The following is an 18,882-nucleotide window of genomic DNA, read 5'->3' as shown; positions in this document are numbered from 1 at the left end:
TCTCCTTGCAGTTTGATGCTATTACATTTCACTCATTTATATTCATTTGGATCTAGTTTTGTAGAACTGTGAGCAACTCTACTTAAGCAAAGAAGCGAACATTACGCTAATACTAGGTAATTTTTCTAGATTTTAAAATACAACGCTGTGCTAGTTCAAACAACTAGATTCAAACACCTAGCTTCAGCTACATCCTTTTCCTAACGTTGTATTCTGAAGACTTGCTGCTTTTTACCACAAACATTCGAAATGGGCCATTTGATCTAGTCTCAGCTGTTATCTGTACTGGCCAGGGGACTGTCACTGTGTGCACTCACTGCTAGTGTTGGCTAAAACAACATCCATCAATGCTACCTAAATTAGCCAGATTGAAATGTCATGACCAAATCATCCCAAATTCTCTGAAATGACTCAACGACTTGATTTCAATGACTTTGAGATGATTTGGGCATTACAAAGATGCTAATTAGGTACCATCGACTGAGGTTAGTGAAAGTGGCCAGATAAACAGAACCAACGTGTAGATCGAAAGTCTGTCATTAGACTCATTTCAGTAGGAAATAAATATGGGATTTTGTCATTTGGGTGAACTATGCCTTTAATACATGTTACGGGCTACTTTTAGGTATCAAAACCAAAAGTCGTAGCAATGCCAGTTAGACCTCAAAGTTTTGGTGGGAATAGTTCAAAAGTTGTAGAAGCTGTAGCAGTGGAAGACTTCAGAAGAAAGGGAACTGGTTTGGACTGTAGATAGATGTGTTGGTTGGATGCATGGATATAGGGTAACATAGATAGGCACATAAGAGATACAGTGTCAAGAAAAAAGTAAGTGAACCCTTTGGACTACCTGCATTTATGTATTTATGTGTATACATTTGTCTATGGTCTGATCTTCATCTAAGTTACAGTAATGAGCAAACACAATGTGTTTTAACTAATAACACACACATGATTGTATTGTTCTTGTCCATTTTTAATATATCATTCAAACATTCACAGTGTAGATTGGGAAAAAGTATGTGAACCCCTAGGCTAATGACTTCTACTACCTTTTTTAAATGTTGGCATTTAGCAGACGCCTTATTCCAAAGCGACTTACAATCAATAAGTCTAATTACTAAAGCTAATAGGAGACAGGATTAGCAAACCTCCGGCCCAGTCCAATCAATGAAACGCAATTGAAGGTGTGGGTTAGAGATACTTCTGAGAGATACTACTGTGTTGATAGTTTATTCAACTGTTTTCAGATGTAGCCTGTCAACTATAAGTGGAAACATCAGAAATGCAGCATAGACGTAGATGTATGTACTATGTAGATGTATCTAGATGTATTTGATATGTATGCCTGCCCTCTCCAAGACTTCTCCATCACAGTGGAGAACTCTTCTGTAACCCCCTCCCAGACAGCCAAGAACCTTGGAGTGATCCTGGACAACCGCCTATCCTGTGCAGAGAACATCACAGCGACAGCACGCTCCTGCAGATTCTTCCTTTACAACATCAGAAGGATACGACCATTCCTCACCAGAGAAGCAGCGCAACTCTTGACCCAGTCACTGGTCATCTCCCGACTACCGCAACACACTCCTGGCCGGGCTCCCCGCCTCCGTCATCAGACCTCTGAGCTCATCCAGAATGCTGCTGCCCGGCTGGTGTTCAACCTCCCCAAATGTTCTCATGTTACCCCCCTCCTTCGCACCCTACACTGGCTCCTAATAGCAGCACGCATTAGATTCAAGACCCTGGTGCTCGCCTACCAGGCAGCAAAAGGAACAGCCCCTGCCTACCTGCAGGCAATGGTCAGCCCTCAAACATCAGCCTGTTCACTCTGCTCCTCCACCTCTGTTTCTGAGTACAACAGTAAACATTTGCATGCAGTGATGATTATCTAACCCACTCTGCGCTCCTAGGCTCTTGTCCGGAATCGTCTCCCTCAGATATTTCCAGGGTCGGAGCGAGGGGGGTAGTGGTCGGTGGTAGTGAAAATGAGTAGCGAGTACGTTTCGGGACACACTTTAGGTGTCTAGGTGCATCTTGGTCCTGTTCTCTTGTCAGAGCTGTGTGTCTCTCTGTCTGTACGGGGCTTCAGCCTTCCTCTGGTAGTCGTCCCAGTACTCAGAGTCCTCCTCAGACAGCGGTGTGGCCAGGCCGACGAGCTCACCGAACGACAGGAGGGTGAAGGAAGCGGGAGGGGAGGAGGGGGAGGCAGGCAGAGGCTGAGGAGGGAAAGTGGAGAGAAATCTTTTAGAGTCGTTGATTTCAAACATACATGCACACACAGACACAGACGACAAGAGGGTAACTGACCACAGATCCTGGTATATCAGAGGGTCCAAGGGCCACAGCTACCTGGTGATCCTGGTCCAACAGGGTCTCCTGAAGAGAGACAAGAGATCGGTCATTGGAGATTGTCAACAGCTGGATGAGACACACGTACAGTGCCATGCATAAGTAACAGGACAGTGAAGCATTCTTCTCATTGGATTGTATTTGAAATCCAATAATTACTATTAGGTTAAAGTATACTATAGACATATTTTATTTAAAGGTATACGTTGGTTTTATGTGTGTGTGTGTGTGTGTGTTTCTGTCTGTCTGCCTGAGTGTGTGGGGTGAGGTGGGTACGTGTATGTGTTTAAGCTTCTCTTCTTAAATCCTACATGGCCAGTGTTGTGACCTCATTATGACATGGTGAGGTCATGACATTACATGGGGTTAACAGGAAGTGACAGGGCCTGAGACACCACCTCATTAAACCGACCAATCAACATGCATCAGCAAGGGGTCAGAAGCCAGGAGGTCTGCACTGCTGCTCTCATCTCTACGTTAACGCTGAGTGTGTGTGTGTGTGTGTGTGTGTGTGTGTGTGTGTGTGTGTGTGTGTGTGTGTGTGTGTGTGTGTGTGTGTGTGACCAAACAAAACATTAATTCAGAAGATCAACAATTGTTACAATACTACTGTTCTACTGTAAAGGTTGAGAGAGGAGTTGGTGATGATGAGCTTGAGAGGCGACATGTCTCTCCACTGGTAACAGTCCTTTACAACCCCTCTGGTGTGAATAGCACTTGTATCTTGGACCACAATCCCTCTGTAACACACTCTACCCTGCCTCACATAAAGTATGTGTGTGTGTGTGTGTGTGTGTGTGTGTGTGTGTGTGTGTGTGTGTGTGTGTGTGTGTGTGTGTGTGTAAGTTTCTATAAATACTTCAAATTTATTTCTCAGATGCTTTCAAGAAGTCACTGGAGAATCGAAAGACATTAACGCATTTGTTTTTCATTCCTCAGAGAATTAGATTGTGAGACCCTAAAATGGTGTGTGTGTGTGTGTGTGTGTGTGTGTGTGTGTGTGTGTGTGTGTGTGTGTGTGTGTGTGTGTGTGTGAGATCCCTGACAGCCAGTGAGACAAGAATAGTGTTGCCAACTTTCTCACTACCAAATACATGGTGCCCACATTTTTGCTAACTTTGTCCTCACAAGAAAAATGCATTTCTACATTTTTACATATCTTTTGAAAAATATGTTTTCTTCTGTTTCATTTGTTTAGTCATATTACCTCCATCTCTCAATATTGTTAAAATTAAGATCACGGCTGGGTTGCATGTGGTTTAACTTTTAAACTGGATTAAATCAAGGTTTATCTACTAATCCTGTTGCACCAAACTTTAAACCTAGCTTAACTGATTCCTCGCTTAAGGGAAAAAGAGTGGGATAGTGTTAGCTTAAGTTGCTAACGAGGCTCTGCTAATGGAACATGGAGTAAGATAGTCTTATCTTTAGTTGCTACTGAGACCTCGCTCCTCGTAAAGCTGCTTTTAGCGGCTGCGAAATGTACGATGGTATCCAACTTTGAGCTGCTGCCAAAAGGGGATTATTGTAAACCAGATGCTAAAAGACAACCTAACGCTTAGAGTTTTTGACACACACTAGAGATATACTGAAAAGAGCACCCTATGGTTATGTGCCTAATACTGCATGTACTCTTGAATCCGTTCTACTCCGGTCTCCTCTCCCCCTTGGACTTTGGAAGTCCTGATTTTTCCCCACAAATTCCATCTCTGAAATCTATCCACAGAAATGGGAAAACAAAAGGTTTGTACAAAAAAATTGTCTAGGCAGAAATGTGTGTACTGCATTATAACAACAGTATTATTACCATCTGGTGATACCATCTATACTTTCATGTACTATCTCTGTGCACATGAGCAGAACGAAATGAACGAGGGAGATGAATTATTGTTTTAAGGGGCCAGGTGACATTGTAGCAATTGTAATGGGTGTTTGTATTAGATGGCTGAAATATTTGTCCCCCTCACCTCAAAGGACCAGCCCTTCTCCTCCTCCTCATCCAGGTGCATTGTGGTTCCGCAGTGCAACTGGACCTCTGTGATTGGTTTAGGAGAGAGGTGAAACTCTACCCGTTGCAGGTTAAAGCCCAACCCTGTGCCAATCGCCTTGATGAAGCTCTCCTTCAGCGCCTTGACAGACAAGGGAGACAGCCAATTTAGCTTGCAGCAAGGTATACATTTCATCCAAAACAATCATAACAAATACAATCTCATGCACTTTAGAGGGAAGACTTATTGTGGCACACAACTAGTTTTAAATAATGTTTGAAGGATTTGCACATTTCAGGGGGAAAACGTTCCCGGCTCTGAGTACTGACACGTGTTTGTCTGTGTGTGTGCATGTGTGTGATTGAGACAGTCAGTGTGTGTGCATTTCTTCAATCCAGCAACAAAAAAGCAGAAAAAGCCCAGCTCTGATACTGCTCTGTGTCTCTGATACTGCTCTGTGTCTCTGATACTGCTCTGTGTCTCTGATGCTGCTCTGTGTCTCTGATGCTGCTCTGTGTCTCTGATGCTGCTCTGTGTCTCTGATACTGCTCTGTGTCTCTGATGCTGCTCTGTGTCTCTGATGCTGCTCTGTGTCTCTGATGCTGCTCTGTGTCTCTGATACTGCTCTGTGTCTCTGATGCTGCTCTGTGTCTCTGATGCTGCTCTGTGTCTCTGATGCTGCTCTGTGTCTCTGATACTGCTCTGTGTCTCTGATGCTGCTCTGTGTCTCTGATGCTGCTCTGTGTCTCTGATGCTGCTCTGTGTCTCTGATGCTGCTCTGTGTCTCTGATACTGCTCTGCTCTGTGTCTCTGATGCTGCTCTGTGTCTCTGATGCTGCTCTGTGTCTCTGATACTGCTCTGTGTCTCTGATACTGCTCTGTGTCTCTGATGCTGCTCTGTGTCTCTGATACTGCTCTGTGGCTCTGATACTGCTCTGTGTCTCTGATGCTGCTCTGTGTCTCTGATGCTGCTCTGTGTCTCTGATACTGCTCTGTGTCTCTGATGCTGCTCTGTGTCTCTGATACTGCTCTGCTCTGTGTCTCTGATGCTGCTCTGTGTCTCTGATGCTGCTCTGTGTCTCTGATACTGCTCTGTGTCTCTGATACTGCTCTGTGTCTCTGATGCTGCTCTGTGTCTCTGATACTGCTCTGTGGCTCTGATACTGCTCTGTGTCTCTGATGCTGCTCTGTGTCTCTGATACTGCTCTGCTCTGTGTCTCTGATGCTGCTCTGTGTCTCTGATGCTGCTCTGTGTCTCTGATACTGCTCTGTGTCTCTGATGCTGCTCTGTGTCTCTGATACTGCTCTGTGTCTCTGATACTGCTCTGTGTCTCTGATACTGCTCTGTGTCTCTGATACTGCTCTGTGTCTCTGATGCTGCTCTGTGTCTCTGATGCTGCTCTGTGTCTCTGATGCTGCTCTGTGTCTCTGATGCTGCTCTGTGTCTCTGATACTGCTCTGTGTCTCTGATGCTGCTCTGTGTCTCTGATGCTGCTCTGTGTCTCTGATACTGCTCTGTGTCTCTGATACTGCTCTGTGTCTCTGATACTGCTCTGTGTCTCTGATACTGCTCTGTGTCTCTGATACTGCTCTGTGTCTCTGATGCTGCTCTGTGTCTCTGATAGGGGTGATAGGGGCTCTGTGTCAGCAGCTGTGGGGGGAAAATGGTGCTCCTTGTTCTCTTGATATCTGTATGACTTTTGTTTTGGTTCTTTGATACAATTCTTAACTGTGAACCCAAATAATGTATTCAAAAGTGTGTGTGTTGGTCTGTGTGTTTTTGTGTGTGCGCGCGAACGTGTATGTGCATGGGTGTGACTGAGTGACAGTGAAGTGTGTGGACGCATTTCTTGAATCCCGCAAACCTTGTTACATGGAGGCAAGCCACAATAACAGTATAATTACAAGGCTAATCACTATAGCAACGGGAGAGCACTAACATTAGTCAACAACGATGATATCAATACTTGATGTCCTTCTGCCGCCCTCACATGAATCTCTTGAACATCTTGGTTTAGCATGGTTTAGATTGGCCAGAACTGTTTGTGAGTGCAATCAGTTCAGTGTGTTTGAGTGCGTGTGTCTGTGTGTGTGTGTGTGTGTGTGTGTGTGTGTGTCTCTGTGTGTGTCTGTGTGTGTGTGTGTGTGTGTCTGTGTGTGTGTGTGTGTGTGTGTGTGTGTGTGTGTGTGTCTGTGTGTGTGTGTGTGTGTGTCTGTGTGTGTCTGTGTGCGTGTGTGTGTGTGTGTGTGTGTGTGTGTGTCTCTGTGTGTGTCTGTGTGTGTGTGTGTGTGTGTGTGTGTGTGTGTGTGTGTGTCTGTGTGTGGTACTACCAGGTAATCTGTATACAGGGTACTACTGAGAAGCCAATGTCAGGCGTGTTCGTATGACATTTCTTTGGGACTTCCTTTGTCCACACTAGTGTTGTTCCGATACCGATACTAGTATCGGCATGGCCACCGATACGCACAAAAATGCTGGTATCGGTATCGGCGAGTACTAACAAATAATAACACCCGATACCAAACTCTTGTTCAAACGCAGCACGTTGCGTTTTTCTCAGCCTGACACAGCCTTCCTAACACAGACATGCCCAGACATGCCCAGGCATGCTCCTCTGCTGGAACGCTATTGGCCCAGAGCAGCTGCTCTCAACCAATGGCGTGGCAGCTTTTCACTATCGCGGAAAAACAAACACGCATGCTGAAAAACAAACACGCCCTGAGTACCAACCAGTGGGCTTTACTTGAAAAAGTAAACATCGTCCTGGCTCCATTCGAGGAGATTACGAAACAAATCAGCTTTAGCACCTCCATCGCGTCTGAAGTCGTCCCCACGGTGGTGGTACTGAAGCGACTGTTGACCCGAGAGACCGAGGAGGACAGCGGGATAAAAACAATGAAAGCAACCCTACTAGCGGCTGTCGACAAAAGGTTCCAGACCGTCGAGGAGGAGCCCCACTACTACTACGACTGTTTTATATCTTAAAGTTATTTTGTTTGTAAATGTTCACTTGCTGTTGCACTACTACTACGACTGTTTTATATCTTAAAGTTATTTTGTTTGTAATTGTTTACTTGCTGTTGCACTACTACTACGACTGTTTTATATCTTAAAGTTATTTTGTTTGTAAATGTTCACTTGCTGTTGCACTACTACTACGACTGTTTTATATCTTAAATGGATATTGCACTGATTGGCATCTGTGAGAGCCACATTTCAGGTTTTATAAGGGGTTGATTTTCTTGTCACCATACCAGGTAGACAATAAAAAAAAGTTCTATAGCATTCACTCTCTGTTGGTATTTTTTCCTGTTTTACAAAGGTTTTGAGCAGTGCCAGACTAAGTGTTAGCAATAATTTTACATCGAGGTGAGTATGCGGCTCAAAAAACATGTTTTTTTGTTTAGTTTTTTCAAGCGCCGTGGTATCGGATCGGTACTCGGTATCGGCATCGGCAAGTACTGCACGGTCAGGTATCGGTATCGGGATCAAAAAATGGTATCGGAACAACACTAGTCCACACAGTGACTATCAGGAAGACAGGGTTGTATCGCTATGCTAATAGTTTACCCAGTGTCTGTAGAACATGGTCAACTGCTGCCATTCGGGTCCGGCTCCACGTATAACGCTCCACTCATACTCAGTAAACTGACGAGCCATGATCCGAAAAAACTCTGGGACAGAACTGCTACCTGGGATGAGGGGAGAACGAGGAATGGCCAGTTAGGCAATATAACTGGAGGATATTAGTTAGTGAATTATTGAATATTTTATTTCGAACATGATTTAAAATAATAAAAGAACAAATAACTAATATGTAGAGTACAGGCTTATCAATGTTGGAAAGGGAGTAGGATGAAGCCTAAGCTTATCATGTCCTACCCCTATCCCTCACTCAACAAGTGAGAACAATTATACTTAAGTTATATAATCCAGTTAATTAATTCATACATTTCAGTATCAACAGTACTAATAGTTTTTCATCCTTAATACTGAAACAACACAAAATAAATAAATAACAAACATCAGTATCCACAATGTAATACAAAAGAAAGTTTTTGTTTGATAACTTAATTATTGTCCAAAACTACTAGAGATGCTCCGATCTGATCGGCGCCGATCGATATCGGCCGATATGCCCTTGATCGGTTTTGATCGGAGTTCTCAAAACGGCCGATCAAACACGGCAGATTAGTTTACATAGAGAAATGGCGTCGCCAGTCTGGCAATATTACACAGTGTCGGAAAGAGACAACAAATATGCAGTTTGTAATGTCTGCTCAAAAGAAATATCTCGCGGAGGAACGCACGCAAGGTCTTTCAATACCACGAATATCATACGGCATTTGCTGCGTTCGTCGATTCGCTGTTCGCTGTTCAGCGACGTCATGTGACCCAGCGAGCAGGAAGTCACTAAGCTAGGCTAAGGCCCATAGCAACAACAACTATTAGCGCGAGAGTTTTAGGTCTTCCTCTGTGCACCTTGCACAAGTGTAGATAGCGAGCGACTTTTCAGCATAGCAGGACATATTTTAGATGATAAGAGGAACAGGCTGAGTGCCAAAAACGCTGAGATGCTTGTATTTCTCAAGGCTAATCTGCCAGTGATGCTGCTTAAGAAGTAAGGTTTGAGTCTGAAATCTCCTTAGGTGCAATGTTTTGTTTTTTTGTTTTATTGATTATTGCTGACTTGCTGTCTTATCTCCTCCTAAATATGACTTGAAACTGACTGACTTGAAACAGTATTTTATATTTGGCTATAGCCTGTTTATGTTGCAGTTTAGTTTGGGTATGTTTATTGTTCCTCAGGAAAGCTACAGTATAAGCTCCAAGTTCTCTAAGAGCCTCTAGTTCCTCTCATTCGAGTGGAATGTTGCACATTTGATATGACAGTGTACATTTTATTTATTATGATTTTTATTTTCACATTTTATTTGTTTTTCCTGAAGTAAGCTACAGGTGGTTGTGAATTCAATAAAACAGATGGTTGTCAATTCATGATACTTTCTCATCTCCTAATTTCATTTGAATACTTAATATACAATGTCAATGGTGTTAAGAATAATTAAAAACATAAATAATGCTACACAATAAATAGAATGCTTCAATTGCCATTTTCGACGCTGTGATCGGTGATCGGTGATATCGGATCGGCAGATCACTGTTTCCAGTGATCGGTGATCGGTGATCGGCACCAAAAACCCTGATCGGAGCATCTCTAAAAACTACCAAGTGAATTGCTAAATATCAGGGGAATTTACATGTGTTATTCCATAATCCGTTTCAGATGAACACTCTGCTTATCATGACACACTCACTCTCTGGTTCACTTTAAAGTTTCACCCTTTCACACTACAGAGTGACCCTGAGTGGATTGAGGAGGAGGACTGTGATAATATCATTGATAGCAGTGCACTGCCATAATCTATTTTAGGTAAAATGATAGGCAACACTGACACCATGTGGCCAAAATGGGAATTACAGGGCACTGGAAAAACTCTTACGACTCCATAACAGACAGACTCACGAGTCACACTCTCTCTGGAGCTCACACACCGTCACCATCATCATCGGGGGCAAGCTCCCACGCATCCAGGAACCACTCTAGGTGATGTTGCCCCTTATCATTCATAGTAGACATGTGGTTGAATTCTCTATTGACTCACACAACTTGACCCACACACACACACCACATGATTCACATTTACCTGGCATGGAGGTCTTCATCACATCCACCCCCACTTCCAGCCCCTGCTCTGCAGCCAGCACAGCATAGTCCCCCTGGTGGGACACGTTAAAACTCCAACCCGAGGCTCTGGGCCCCGAGCAGGCTGGAGCAGCCAGGTAAGGCTTCCCTCTGGGAGAACGCTTCAGGCAGATCTCAGACCACGGAACAGCCATCTTCTCACACACCAACCTCCTCAACAACAACCTACCAGCCTAAGAGAAAGTGGAAAGAACCTAATGTATATTGAAAATTATACATTATACATTATACATTATACATATTATAATAATAATAATAATAATAATAATAATAATATAAGAATAAATAGTAATAATTATTATTATATATAATATTATTATTATTATATTATTATTAATAATATACATTATACATTATATTATATATCCCTGAAATTGTTCAATTGTTAGGCATTGCACAATCCAATACATAGCCTTACCATCGCTGATTTGGCGTCCTTGGCGAACAAGAACTGTCCGATCCTCTCTTTCTCCTCCGGCTGGACAGACCTGGCCGCCAGCAGCCACTCGGACCGGGTCGGTGTCCACGAGCCACACCGGAAAGCCCAGCGCACGGAGCCTGCCATCGCGGTGCCGGTTCCGGTGATCGAAATAAGACACCGTAGAAGTTCTATTTCCTGCTATTTAACATGTCGTGACGTTAGAATTCTAAGGTTCTATCTCCATTTTTGTCAAAATTGAGTTTGTTACATACTCTGATCCATTAGGTGTTTATTAATGCCTGTGTGGTGTTATTTTTTAAAATGTTGAAATTTTTGAGTTAGTAATTCATAAAATACAAAGGTTCCATCTCACAAAACATAATGGAATGTACAAACTTTGACGCTCAATATCTCTGAACTGCCCTAAACGGAGATAGAACCTTATCATTCTAAACGGAGATAGAACCTTATCATTCTAAACGGAGATAGAACCTTATCATTCTAAACGGAGATAGAACCTTATCATTCTAAACTCACGATGTAGCTCTAGTCATTCACCTACCTGTCGTATCAAACGAAACCTATCTCAACCTGTAGTTAGTAAGCTGAGTAAAAAGAGAACAATAGTTTCATATAAGAATGCAAAAGACGTGTCTATACATACTCAATACACATCGCAAGCTAACTGGATCGTTTTGGGTTGATTAGTGACTTGTAGCTCATGTTTACTTTCTTGCGTTTGACAACTGCAAAAAACACGTGTCCGGAAGAAAGGGAGGGGAGGTAGGGCGTGATGACGTCACGGAGGGGAGGGGCACCGGACGGACCAATTGGAGAGATGTTGACAGTTGCGTCGCCCAAAAGGTGTCGTTCTGAATCCGTTTCGGTTTGGGCATTGATATGACGAGCATCTGATCTGTGATTTGTCCTTGTTACGATTTAATAGGTGAGGTGATTTTTTTCCGATTAGCTACAATGAAAAAGCACAACACCGTTTGGGTGTTTGGTGCATTTCTGTTAGATCAAATAGATATCTAGTTAACTGCATCAACAGCATTGATAATCGTGCTTCTTGAGCTGTTATGTTGCAGACTTGCTTATTAGTAGCCTGCTATTAGCGTGTTACACCCCCAAGCATGTGGCCTTACGTTAGCTACAGCAGCTGTTTAGCTTACGTTAGCGTACGCAAACAAAGATGCTTTCGCAAAACGGTTGGTTGATGCAGTATAATTCATTCCAGCTTATCAACTAAAACATCAACCTGTGCGTGTACCGTAGCCGGCTCAAAAAATGAATGAACGATATGTTTCAGATGGTTCAAATGAAATGATTCAAGTCATTGGCCGTGATGCTCCTCTCTCTTCTATGACTCACAACAGTGCTCTTGTTTTTTAGGAGGAAGCTATGTCCCTATGTCCTGATCGATGCTCTCCGGAGGAGAAACCTGTCATCACTCTCCTATGCGACCGTTGATTGACCTCTCTGGGTCACCCCCTCCACCCCCACCTCACTCAATGTCTTTTCTTTGGACCCAAGCTTGTGCTAAACCTTTCCGACACCACATACACACTGCTCTCCGACTATAAGACTATATTCACCAGCAGACAGGCCTGAAGACCAAGTCCTAACCCAATAACCTTTTCTAGACCCCCACAGTCCCCTCCCTCTCCCCCTCTTAGGTTTCCTCCCAAATCTCTCTTAGTCCCCCTCTCTACCTCTTCCATCCCTTTGTCCGTCCATCCCTCTGTCCATCCCCATCCCTCTAGCAGACCTCTCCATCCCTCCCTTCGCCCATCCCTCCTTCTCTCTGTGTGTCCCCCCTCCCCGACCGCCACACTGGATTTCCTTCAGATTAAGCACCTGAAGAGGAAAAGGAAGAGTAACTACAGCGTTCGCGAGACGCAGACGTTGATCCGGGAGATCCACGCGAGACGAGACGTACTGTTCTCACGGCAGCAGAACACAGCGATCAACGAGCTCAAGAGAAGGGCCTGGGAGGAGGTGGCCGGGGGAGTGAATGCCTTAGGGGAAGGAGAGCTACGCACAGCTGCAGAGGTGTGTAAGGGTTTCAGATGATTTAAGATGAGTCATGATGGACAATGTGGGAGCTTACTGGTTTTTCGTTTTCCCTTCTTTCGTGTTTTTTTTTGGTATTTTTATTTTTTTTTACCTTTATTTAACCAGGCAGGCCAATAAGAGCTAATTCTTATTTACATTGGCGACCTGGCAAAAGACAAAAGCCTCTTGGTGGGAGGGGGATCGGGGGGGGTATCCCTCTGACTTTTATCAAATCGAACCCGATCTTTCTTTGTCTGGTTCCAGGTGAAGCGGCGGTACCTGGACTGGAGGGCGCTGATGAAGAGGAAGCAGCTGAGGGCCGAGCTGTCTCTCTCTTCCGGGCTGAAGAGAGAGTACGAGCCCCCCTCCCCCGAGCACGAGGCCTCGCTAGGCTCTGGGGACCAGTCGCTGGATCTTTGCGGCTTCTCCAAGGAGGGCCAGTGTGACTGGCAGGACCTGGCCGACCTGGGGGAGCCTAGCGGACATGCGATGGCGCCGTCGGGGGTTAAGATGGAAGAGGAGGCCAATGGATACAGGGTGCGTGCGTGTGTGTGTGTGTGTGTGTGTGTGTGTCAGGTTCAGGTTCCCACGGGTCCTTGAAATCCTTGAAAGCTTGTGAATTTGAGGAAAAAAAATCAAGGTCTTAAAAGTTTTTGAAAATAGACATGGGTCATTGAAAGTGCTTGAATTCCCCTCTCTCTCTGGGCCCTATTATGCACTTCATAAGTCTTAAGCAATAAGACGAGGCGGTAGATCTAAACTTAAGACGTGGAGGCGTGGTCAAGGCCACTTTGCTATTATGCGTGCGGTAGTGGGCGCCTAAAACCCGGCGCTAAGCAAAGAAATTAGTCATGGGTGTGTTTTGGGCGTCTTCTCAATCAACCCAATCAGCGTGCCAGGTGCCATTCCCTTTAAGAACCGGCTGCGTTGAGTCATTAGCGCTATGCTATTATGGATGTCCTAAGAAGGAGGTCAGCGCGCTTCTCTGCCTCTCCCTTCTGAAATAAAGCATTTATACTGTGACCGTAATTGACGTCTTGCCGTGGAGCCACGTGCGTGTTCATGTGTGCCCACATGCATGCGCAAACCGCGGAGGCGCGCTCGTTAGTGTTGTTCCGATACGGCATGGCCACTGATACGCACAAAAATGCTGGTATCGGTATCGGCGAGTACTAACTTTTTTTTTTTTTTTTTTTTTTTAAGTACTAAAGTTATTTTGTTTGTAAATGTTCACTTGCTGTTGCACTACTACTACGACTATTTTATATCTTACATGGATATTGCACTGATTGGCATCTGTGAGAGCCACATTTCAGGTTTTATAAGGGGTTGATTTTCTTGTCACCATACCAGGTAGACAATAAAAAAAAGTTCTATAGCATTCACTCTCTGTTGGTATTTTTTCCTGTTTTACAAAGGGTTTGAGCAGTGCCAGACTAAGTGTTAGCAATCATTTTACATCGAGGTGAGTATGCGGCCCAAAAAACATGTTTTTTTGTTTTGTTTTTTCAAACGCTGTGGTATCGGATCGGTACTCGGTATCGGCAAGTACTGCACGGTCAGGTATCGGTATCGGGATCGGGATCAAAAAATGGTATCGGAACAACACTAGCGCTCGTGTTTCAAAACGTGCATGAAGTCTAAACTTAAGAACTTTTCAAACCACTTCTTAGCGCTAGGAGCAAAGTCAGATCGCATAATAGCAGGGGCGCCTAGTGCACTTCATTAACATATGAACACTCCCACAATGAGTAATATATGCACGGGAGACTTACGTCTTATGTGTGGGCGCCTATCGACACCGGCATAATAGCAGTAGCGCGTATGAAGCGCATAATAAGGGTGGCGGTAGGTCTTAACCTGGCGGTGCGTCTTAATTAAGACTTAAGACGGCAAGTTAAGAAGTGCATAATAGGGCCCTATCTCTCTAAAAAAAATCTAGGCCTATATATATTTTAAAATGTGTTACTTAACTCGTCAACTAGTAAATAAGTAAATAAATAAATATATTGTTTTGCTGTGCTGTGGTAGACAAGGCAAGAGACCATCTAGTGTTCACACATTCAAGCCTCTCTTTTTAATTGTTGTCTGTGAGCGGATAGTTCCTATTATATACATTCTCATCTAGGTCTGTCTCAAACTATGCCGTGTTGGGGCCTTGAATTTGAGCGAATTTAGTCTTGGAAGGTGCTTGAATTTGATGTTTCAGAAGGTGTGGGAACCCTGGTGTGTTTGTGTGTATGTGTGTGTTTTCTGCGTACACTATACGTACCTGTGTGTAGTACTGTGTATTACTGATCCTCTCTCTCATGTTCAGCTGGAGGGTGATGGCGATACCGGGGACGGTGAGGTAGATGACGACGACGAAGACGATGACGATTGTTTCCCCTCGCTCCTACCGGACAATGGCCGCGACATGGGCCGCGACATGGGCCGCGGCGAGGGGCGCGTCCCCGAGGTCTACCCTCACATCGACGAGTTCGGACTGCTCAGCGCCTCCAAAGGGGCGGCGGGATCCATGAACCGGGACCACCTCTCGTTCGGCGGAATGGCCGGGATCCCCGGGCTGGGATTAGCCAACCACGAGACGGCCGGACTCCTGCTCGCCATGGAGAAACAACGGGTGGAGCTGGAGAAGCAGCGCCTGGCCGTGGAGACGGAGCGCCTGGGCGTGGAGAGAGAGAGGCTGCTGCTGGAGAGGGAGAGGCTGCTGCTGGAGAGGGAGAGACTGCGTCAGTCGGAGGTGGAGCAGGAGCGCTTACAGCTGGAGAAAGAGAGGTTGCAGATCGAGAAGGAGAGGCTCAGGATGCTGCTGATGAACCAGTCGGAAGGTGCCGTTTCCACTCTGGCCCCTCCCCCCCAGCATTGCCCGCCTTCCTCCTCCACCCCTTCGACCTCTTCGTCGTCGTCTTCCTCGGCACAGGACACAGGCCAGAGAGAGAGTAACCCCTGGCTGCCTCTGGTTGAGGCTGAGAGACTGAGGCTGAGGCTGGAGAAGGAGAGACTGCAGCTGGAGAAAGAGAGGCTGCAGTTCTTCAAGTTCGAGTCGGGGAGGTTGCAGATAGAGCGAGAGCGTCTCCAGGTGGAAAAAGACAGAATGCAGCTACAGAAGGACCAGGGGCTCTAAACAAGATATATATATCTATATATACAGTATAGAGAGCAATAGGAGAGTGTCTGTCATGGTGTTTATGATAAGCTTTAAGTGCCTGGAGAGAGAGAAACAGTGTGGAGATATTGATCAAATTAAGAGAGGAACAGTCTAGTTTTTACTTCACAGGGGAATGCATCATATGTGCCTGTTTGTGCAGAGCTACCATAATGGGTTAGTGCAGGGGTGTCAGATTCAGACTTACTGAGGGCCAGGCTGAGGTTTGGGAATACAATCTGGAGCCAGATATTTAGTACAATGATTTTTTTTTTTATCAAAGAAATACAAATAGGCTAGTAACTGGTAAATAAAAAAAGATTGCATGGATGCACAGATATGATCAAATATTATGCTTTTTCCATGTTTGTGGGTAATTATTACCGGCAAAACGGATTAATAAAGCAAAATAGTACAACAGTGTTTTTGTATCAGATGATAACTGCACAATTAGCCTAAACAAACCAATTTGGCATCACAGTAGCCTACTTTTGACTGTAACAAAATAACAAATACAGTCTTTGTTACCAGCATTGATTAATAAAGCAAAATAGTATTTATGAAATGCTGAATGCTTTTTTTTGTATAAAATAACTTCACAATTAAACCAACACATTTGCATCACAGTACTTTTGTCTTTCAACAAATAAGATATTTGTTACCAGCAAAACTGATTAATAAAGCAAAATAGTATTTGTGCTGAACCATTATTTTGTATAAAATGATAACTGCACAATTAAACAAAACGCATTTGGATCACAGTACTTTTGTCTTAAACAAAACAACAAATAAGGTAATGGTTTTCCGCAAAACTGAATAGTCAATGCAACAAGTTGTATCTCAAATTGTATGGCTTACTTTGGAAACTTGAATACATCAATAAGGCCTATAATGTCCAAGCAAAATAGGCATTGTTCTTGCTTTTTAGTTCAACAAAACGTCAAAGAATGAAAACGCAAGCTTCAACAACAGCAAAACATGTTTACTCGCATCAACATGAGTGAGGGAGCTGTGAAGGCAAGCTTTAGAATAGCGGGAAATAGGAGGAAATACCAAGAGCATGCGAGCCGTTCACAGAGGGAGAGTTTAAACACTGCATTGAGAAGGTATGTGATGTTGTATGCCCCGACAAGAAGCAGGCATTTGCGAATATCAGCCTCTCCCGAAATGCCGTAGCTAGCTGGGTGGATGAGCTGGCCCCCGACTTACAGATGCCGATAAAAACTAAAGCCAAGGAATTTGTTTGGTATTGGCTACTGATGAGAGTACAGACAGGATGGACACTGAGCAGCTTTCCATATTCATCTGTCACTGAGGAACGTTTGGATTTAAAAGAGATTCACAGAACAACTACCGGACAGGACATTTTCACACAGTCCATAAAGACGTCATCTGGACGTCCTAGAAAGACGTCACCTGAACCCACATTCCGGCTTCCCTGAGGACGTCTTTTGGACTCTTTGTTTACAGGGTGATAAAAACGTGAGAGTGAAGCGGGGCAGCGCCTCCTGCTTTTCAATGTTGTATTGTCACGGACGGAACTTTACACTAAAGCACACGTGGGCCACGTTCAATTGTTGCGGGCCGGATTAAAAGTCGTCAAGTCGCTGTGTCTGGCCCGCGGGTCTTGATATTGACACATGTGGGTTAGTGGGCCCCTCTCCTCTGTCTCCTAGGTTTCTCTTTCATCTCTTCAGTCTGGTCCATCACTGGTTAGACACAAGGTGCTCAACTAGTCAACATCAGAGACAAATGTGTGAACGGAAAGCTGAGATGAAAAGTTTCCAGGTGGACAATAATGGCTGGGACACACTGGAACACACTCTACCTCAGCCGCGAGTGTGCGTGAGGGAGCTGTTGTGGCTCTCACGCTTGCGGTGTCCATACAAGACAGCGTTTCCAGCTGGCTTGTGTGTCTGCTCTAACTTGTTAACATGGGTGCCGAAATCAAATGCACATGCGCTGCTGAGGTAGAGGTAGCCGGGCGTGTCCTAGGCCTAACTTGTTTTTATAATACGTCATTTCTGTAAAGTGTTTGGGTGTACTGAAAGACTGTTGTTTCTCTGGTGATTGTGTGTTGTTCAAAGTTCAAAGTTTGTTGTACAAACGGTAGAATAGCTGCAAGTTCAATGCACAAACTGTTCTATGTCTAATGTCGTTAGTGTGTACTTGTCATATTGCCTTACAGAGATTTGATGAACAATAGGTTTTTAATTTGTGTTGGTATAATTTGGTGCTATGAGGAACTGTTGTATCTGATATAAATCTATAGTATTCTTTACTATCCTTCCTGTCCATTGGAAGTATCTCCTGATTCATTCTGTAAAAAAAAGGAAACAGTGTTGCCTATGCTTTCTGCATTTCCTTTAAAACCTCACAATAAAGGATGATAGAAAGAAGTTCAGTGTTTTTTTATTCATTGTGTGCATTCTTGGGGTAGTGGTGGTCTAGTGGATAGTGAGTTGGACTTGTGATCGGAAGGTTGTGAGTTCAAATCCCGCCTGAAGCCACACCACTACTAGTGTGCTCTTGGGTAAGGCACTTAGCCCTCAGTTACTCCAGGGGGAATGTCCCTGTAATTCGTAATTGTAAGTCGCTTTGGATAAAAGCGTCTGCTAAATGGCAAAATTATTAATTATTAATTATTTCCTGTTCCTTCACTGACCTGAAAGAACTGGGAGGAGACAAGGAGAGGAAGTCACTTTCGGCTAATGCAACAAACCTGGGAATGTCTCTGAATCCATCAGTGTGACCTAGCTTTCATCACCTGATTCACAAACACACACACACACACACACACAGTCACGTCAGGCAGATCTTTTTGTTGTCTGCCTTTGAAATGGGAGCATATATGAAATGCTGTGCTTCAGCCTTTGTCTGGCTTTGGAGCAACATGAAATTGTACGACCCTTACGCACCGAATGCTGCTGTGTGGCCTAGTGATAATGCAATATCTAGTGTGGATTGATTGACTGACAGTGAAGAATCATGGGTATTATAGATATGTGGACTGTCATTATCTCATACAAAAATGTATATATATAGCAAATAGCAAGATAAAATAGGGCTATCTGTATATCTGTTTTGCATTTTCCTCCTTTTTTCTGGTTCTGTTTATTGCTATGAGATAATTGAAAACAGTCAGTGATT

General features: G+C 44.2%; 3 protein-coding genes across 3 annotated transcripts in view; 2 read left to right on the top strand and 1 right to left on the bottom strand.

Annotated features, from left to right (window-relative positions):
- LOC308169009 (neoverrucotoxin subunit beta-like) overlaps window positions 1-1,967 on the top strand; it is a gene marked incomplete at its 3' end in the record, with an annotated part of 34,054 nt that extends 32,087 nt beyond the window's left edge. Inside the window, exon 4 of the mRNA XM_080543647.1 lies at window positions 1,938-1,967. Coding sequence (XP_080399773.1) covers window positions 1,938-1,967 — 30 coding nt within the window. The remainder of the gene's footprint in view (window positions 1-1,937) is intronic.
- aasdhppt (aminoadipate-semialdehyde dehydrogenase-phosphopantetheinyl transferase) lies at window positions 964-11,266 on the bottom strand. Its single transcript, XM_080543740.1, has 7 exons — window positions 11,191-11,266; window positions 10,524-10,721; window positions 10,047-10,278; window positions 7,909-8,030; window positions 4,317-4,478; window positions 2,308-2,376; window positions 964-2,216 (listed from the first exon to the last, which is right to left on the bottom strand). Exons 2-7 carry the CDS (start codon window positions 10,668-10,670, stop codon window positions 2,052-2,054), a joined length of 897 nt encoding a protein of 298 aa, XP_080399866.1. The 5' UTR covers window positions 10,671-10,721; window positions 11,191-11,266; the 3' UTR covers window positions 964-2,051.
- A 53-nt stretch (window positions 11,267-11,319) lies between these two features.
- Window positions 11,320-17,396, top strand: msantd4 (Myb/SANT-like DNA-binding domain containing 4 with coiled-coils; the record flags this gene model as incomplete). Its single annotated transcript, XM_080543646.1, has 4 exons — window positions 11,320-11,412; window positions 12,378-12,581; window positions 12,849-13,121; window positions 14,902-17,396. The coding sequence occupies 4 exons, from the start codon at window positions 11,320-11,322 to the stop codon at window positions 15,709-15,711; spliced, it is 1,380 nt and encodes a 459-aa protein (XP_080399772.1). The 3' UTR covers window positions 15,712-17,396.
- Window positions 17,397-18,882: the final 1,486 nt, after the last annotated feature.

This window comes from Nansenia antarctica (genome assembly GCF_963989245.1).
Source record: "Nansenia antarctica genome assembly, chromosome: 12".
Taxonomy (NCBI): Eukaryota; Metazoa; Chordata; class Actinopteri; order Argentiniformes; family Microstomatidae; genus Nansenia; species Nansenia antarctica.
The sequence above is the reverse complement of the archived record's forward strand: the minus strand, read 5'-3'. Positions and strand labels throughout refer to the sequence as shown.

Coding starts and splice junctions, on each gene's coding strand:
- aasdhppt (XM_080543740.1), bottom strand. CDS start 10,670: ATGGCAGGCTCCGTGCGCTGGGCTTTCCGGTGTGGCTCGTGGACACCG. Junction 4,479..7,908: donor CCATGTTCTACAGACACTGG/GTAAACTATTAG, acceptor TTGTCTGTCAAG/GCGCTGAAGGAGAGCTTCAT. Junction 2,217..2,307: donor CTGATATACCAGGATCTGTG/GTCAGTTACCCT, acceptor TTCCCTCCTCAG/CCTCTGCCTGCCTCCCCCTC.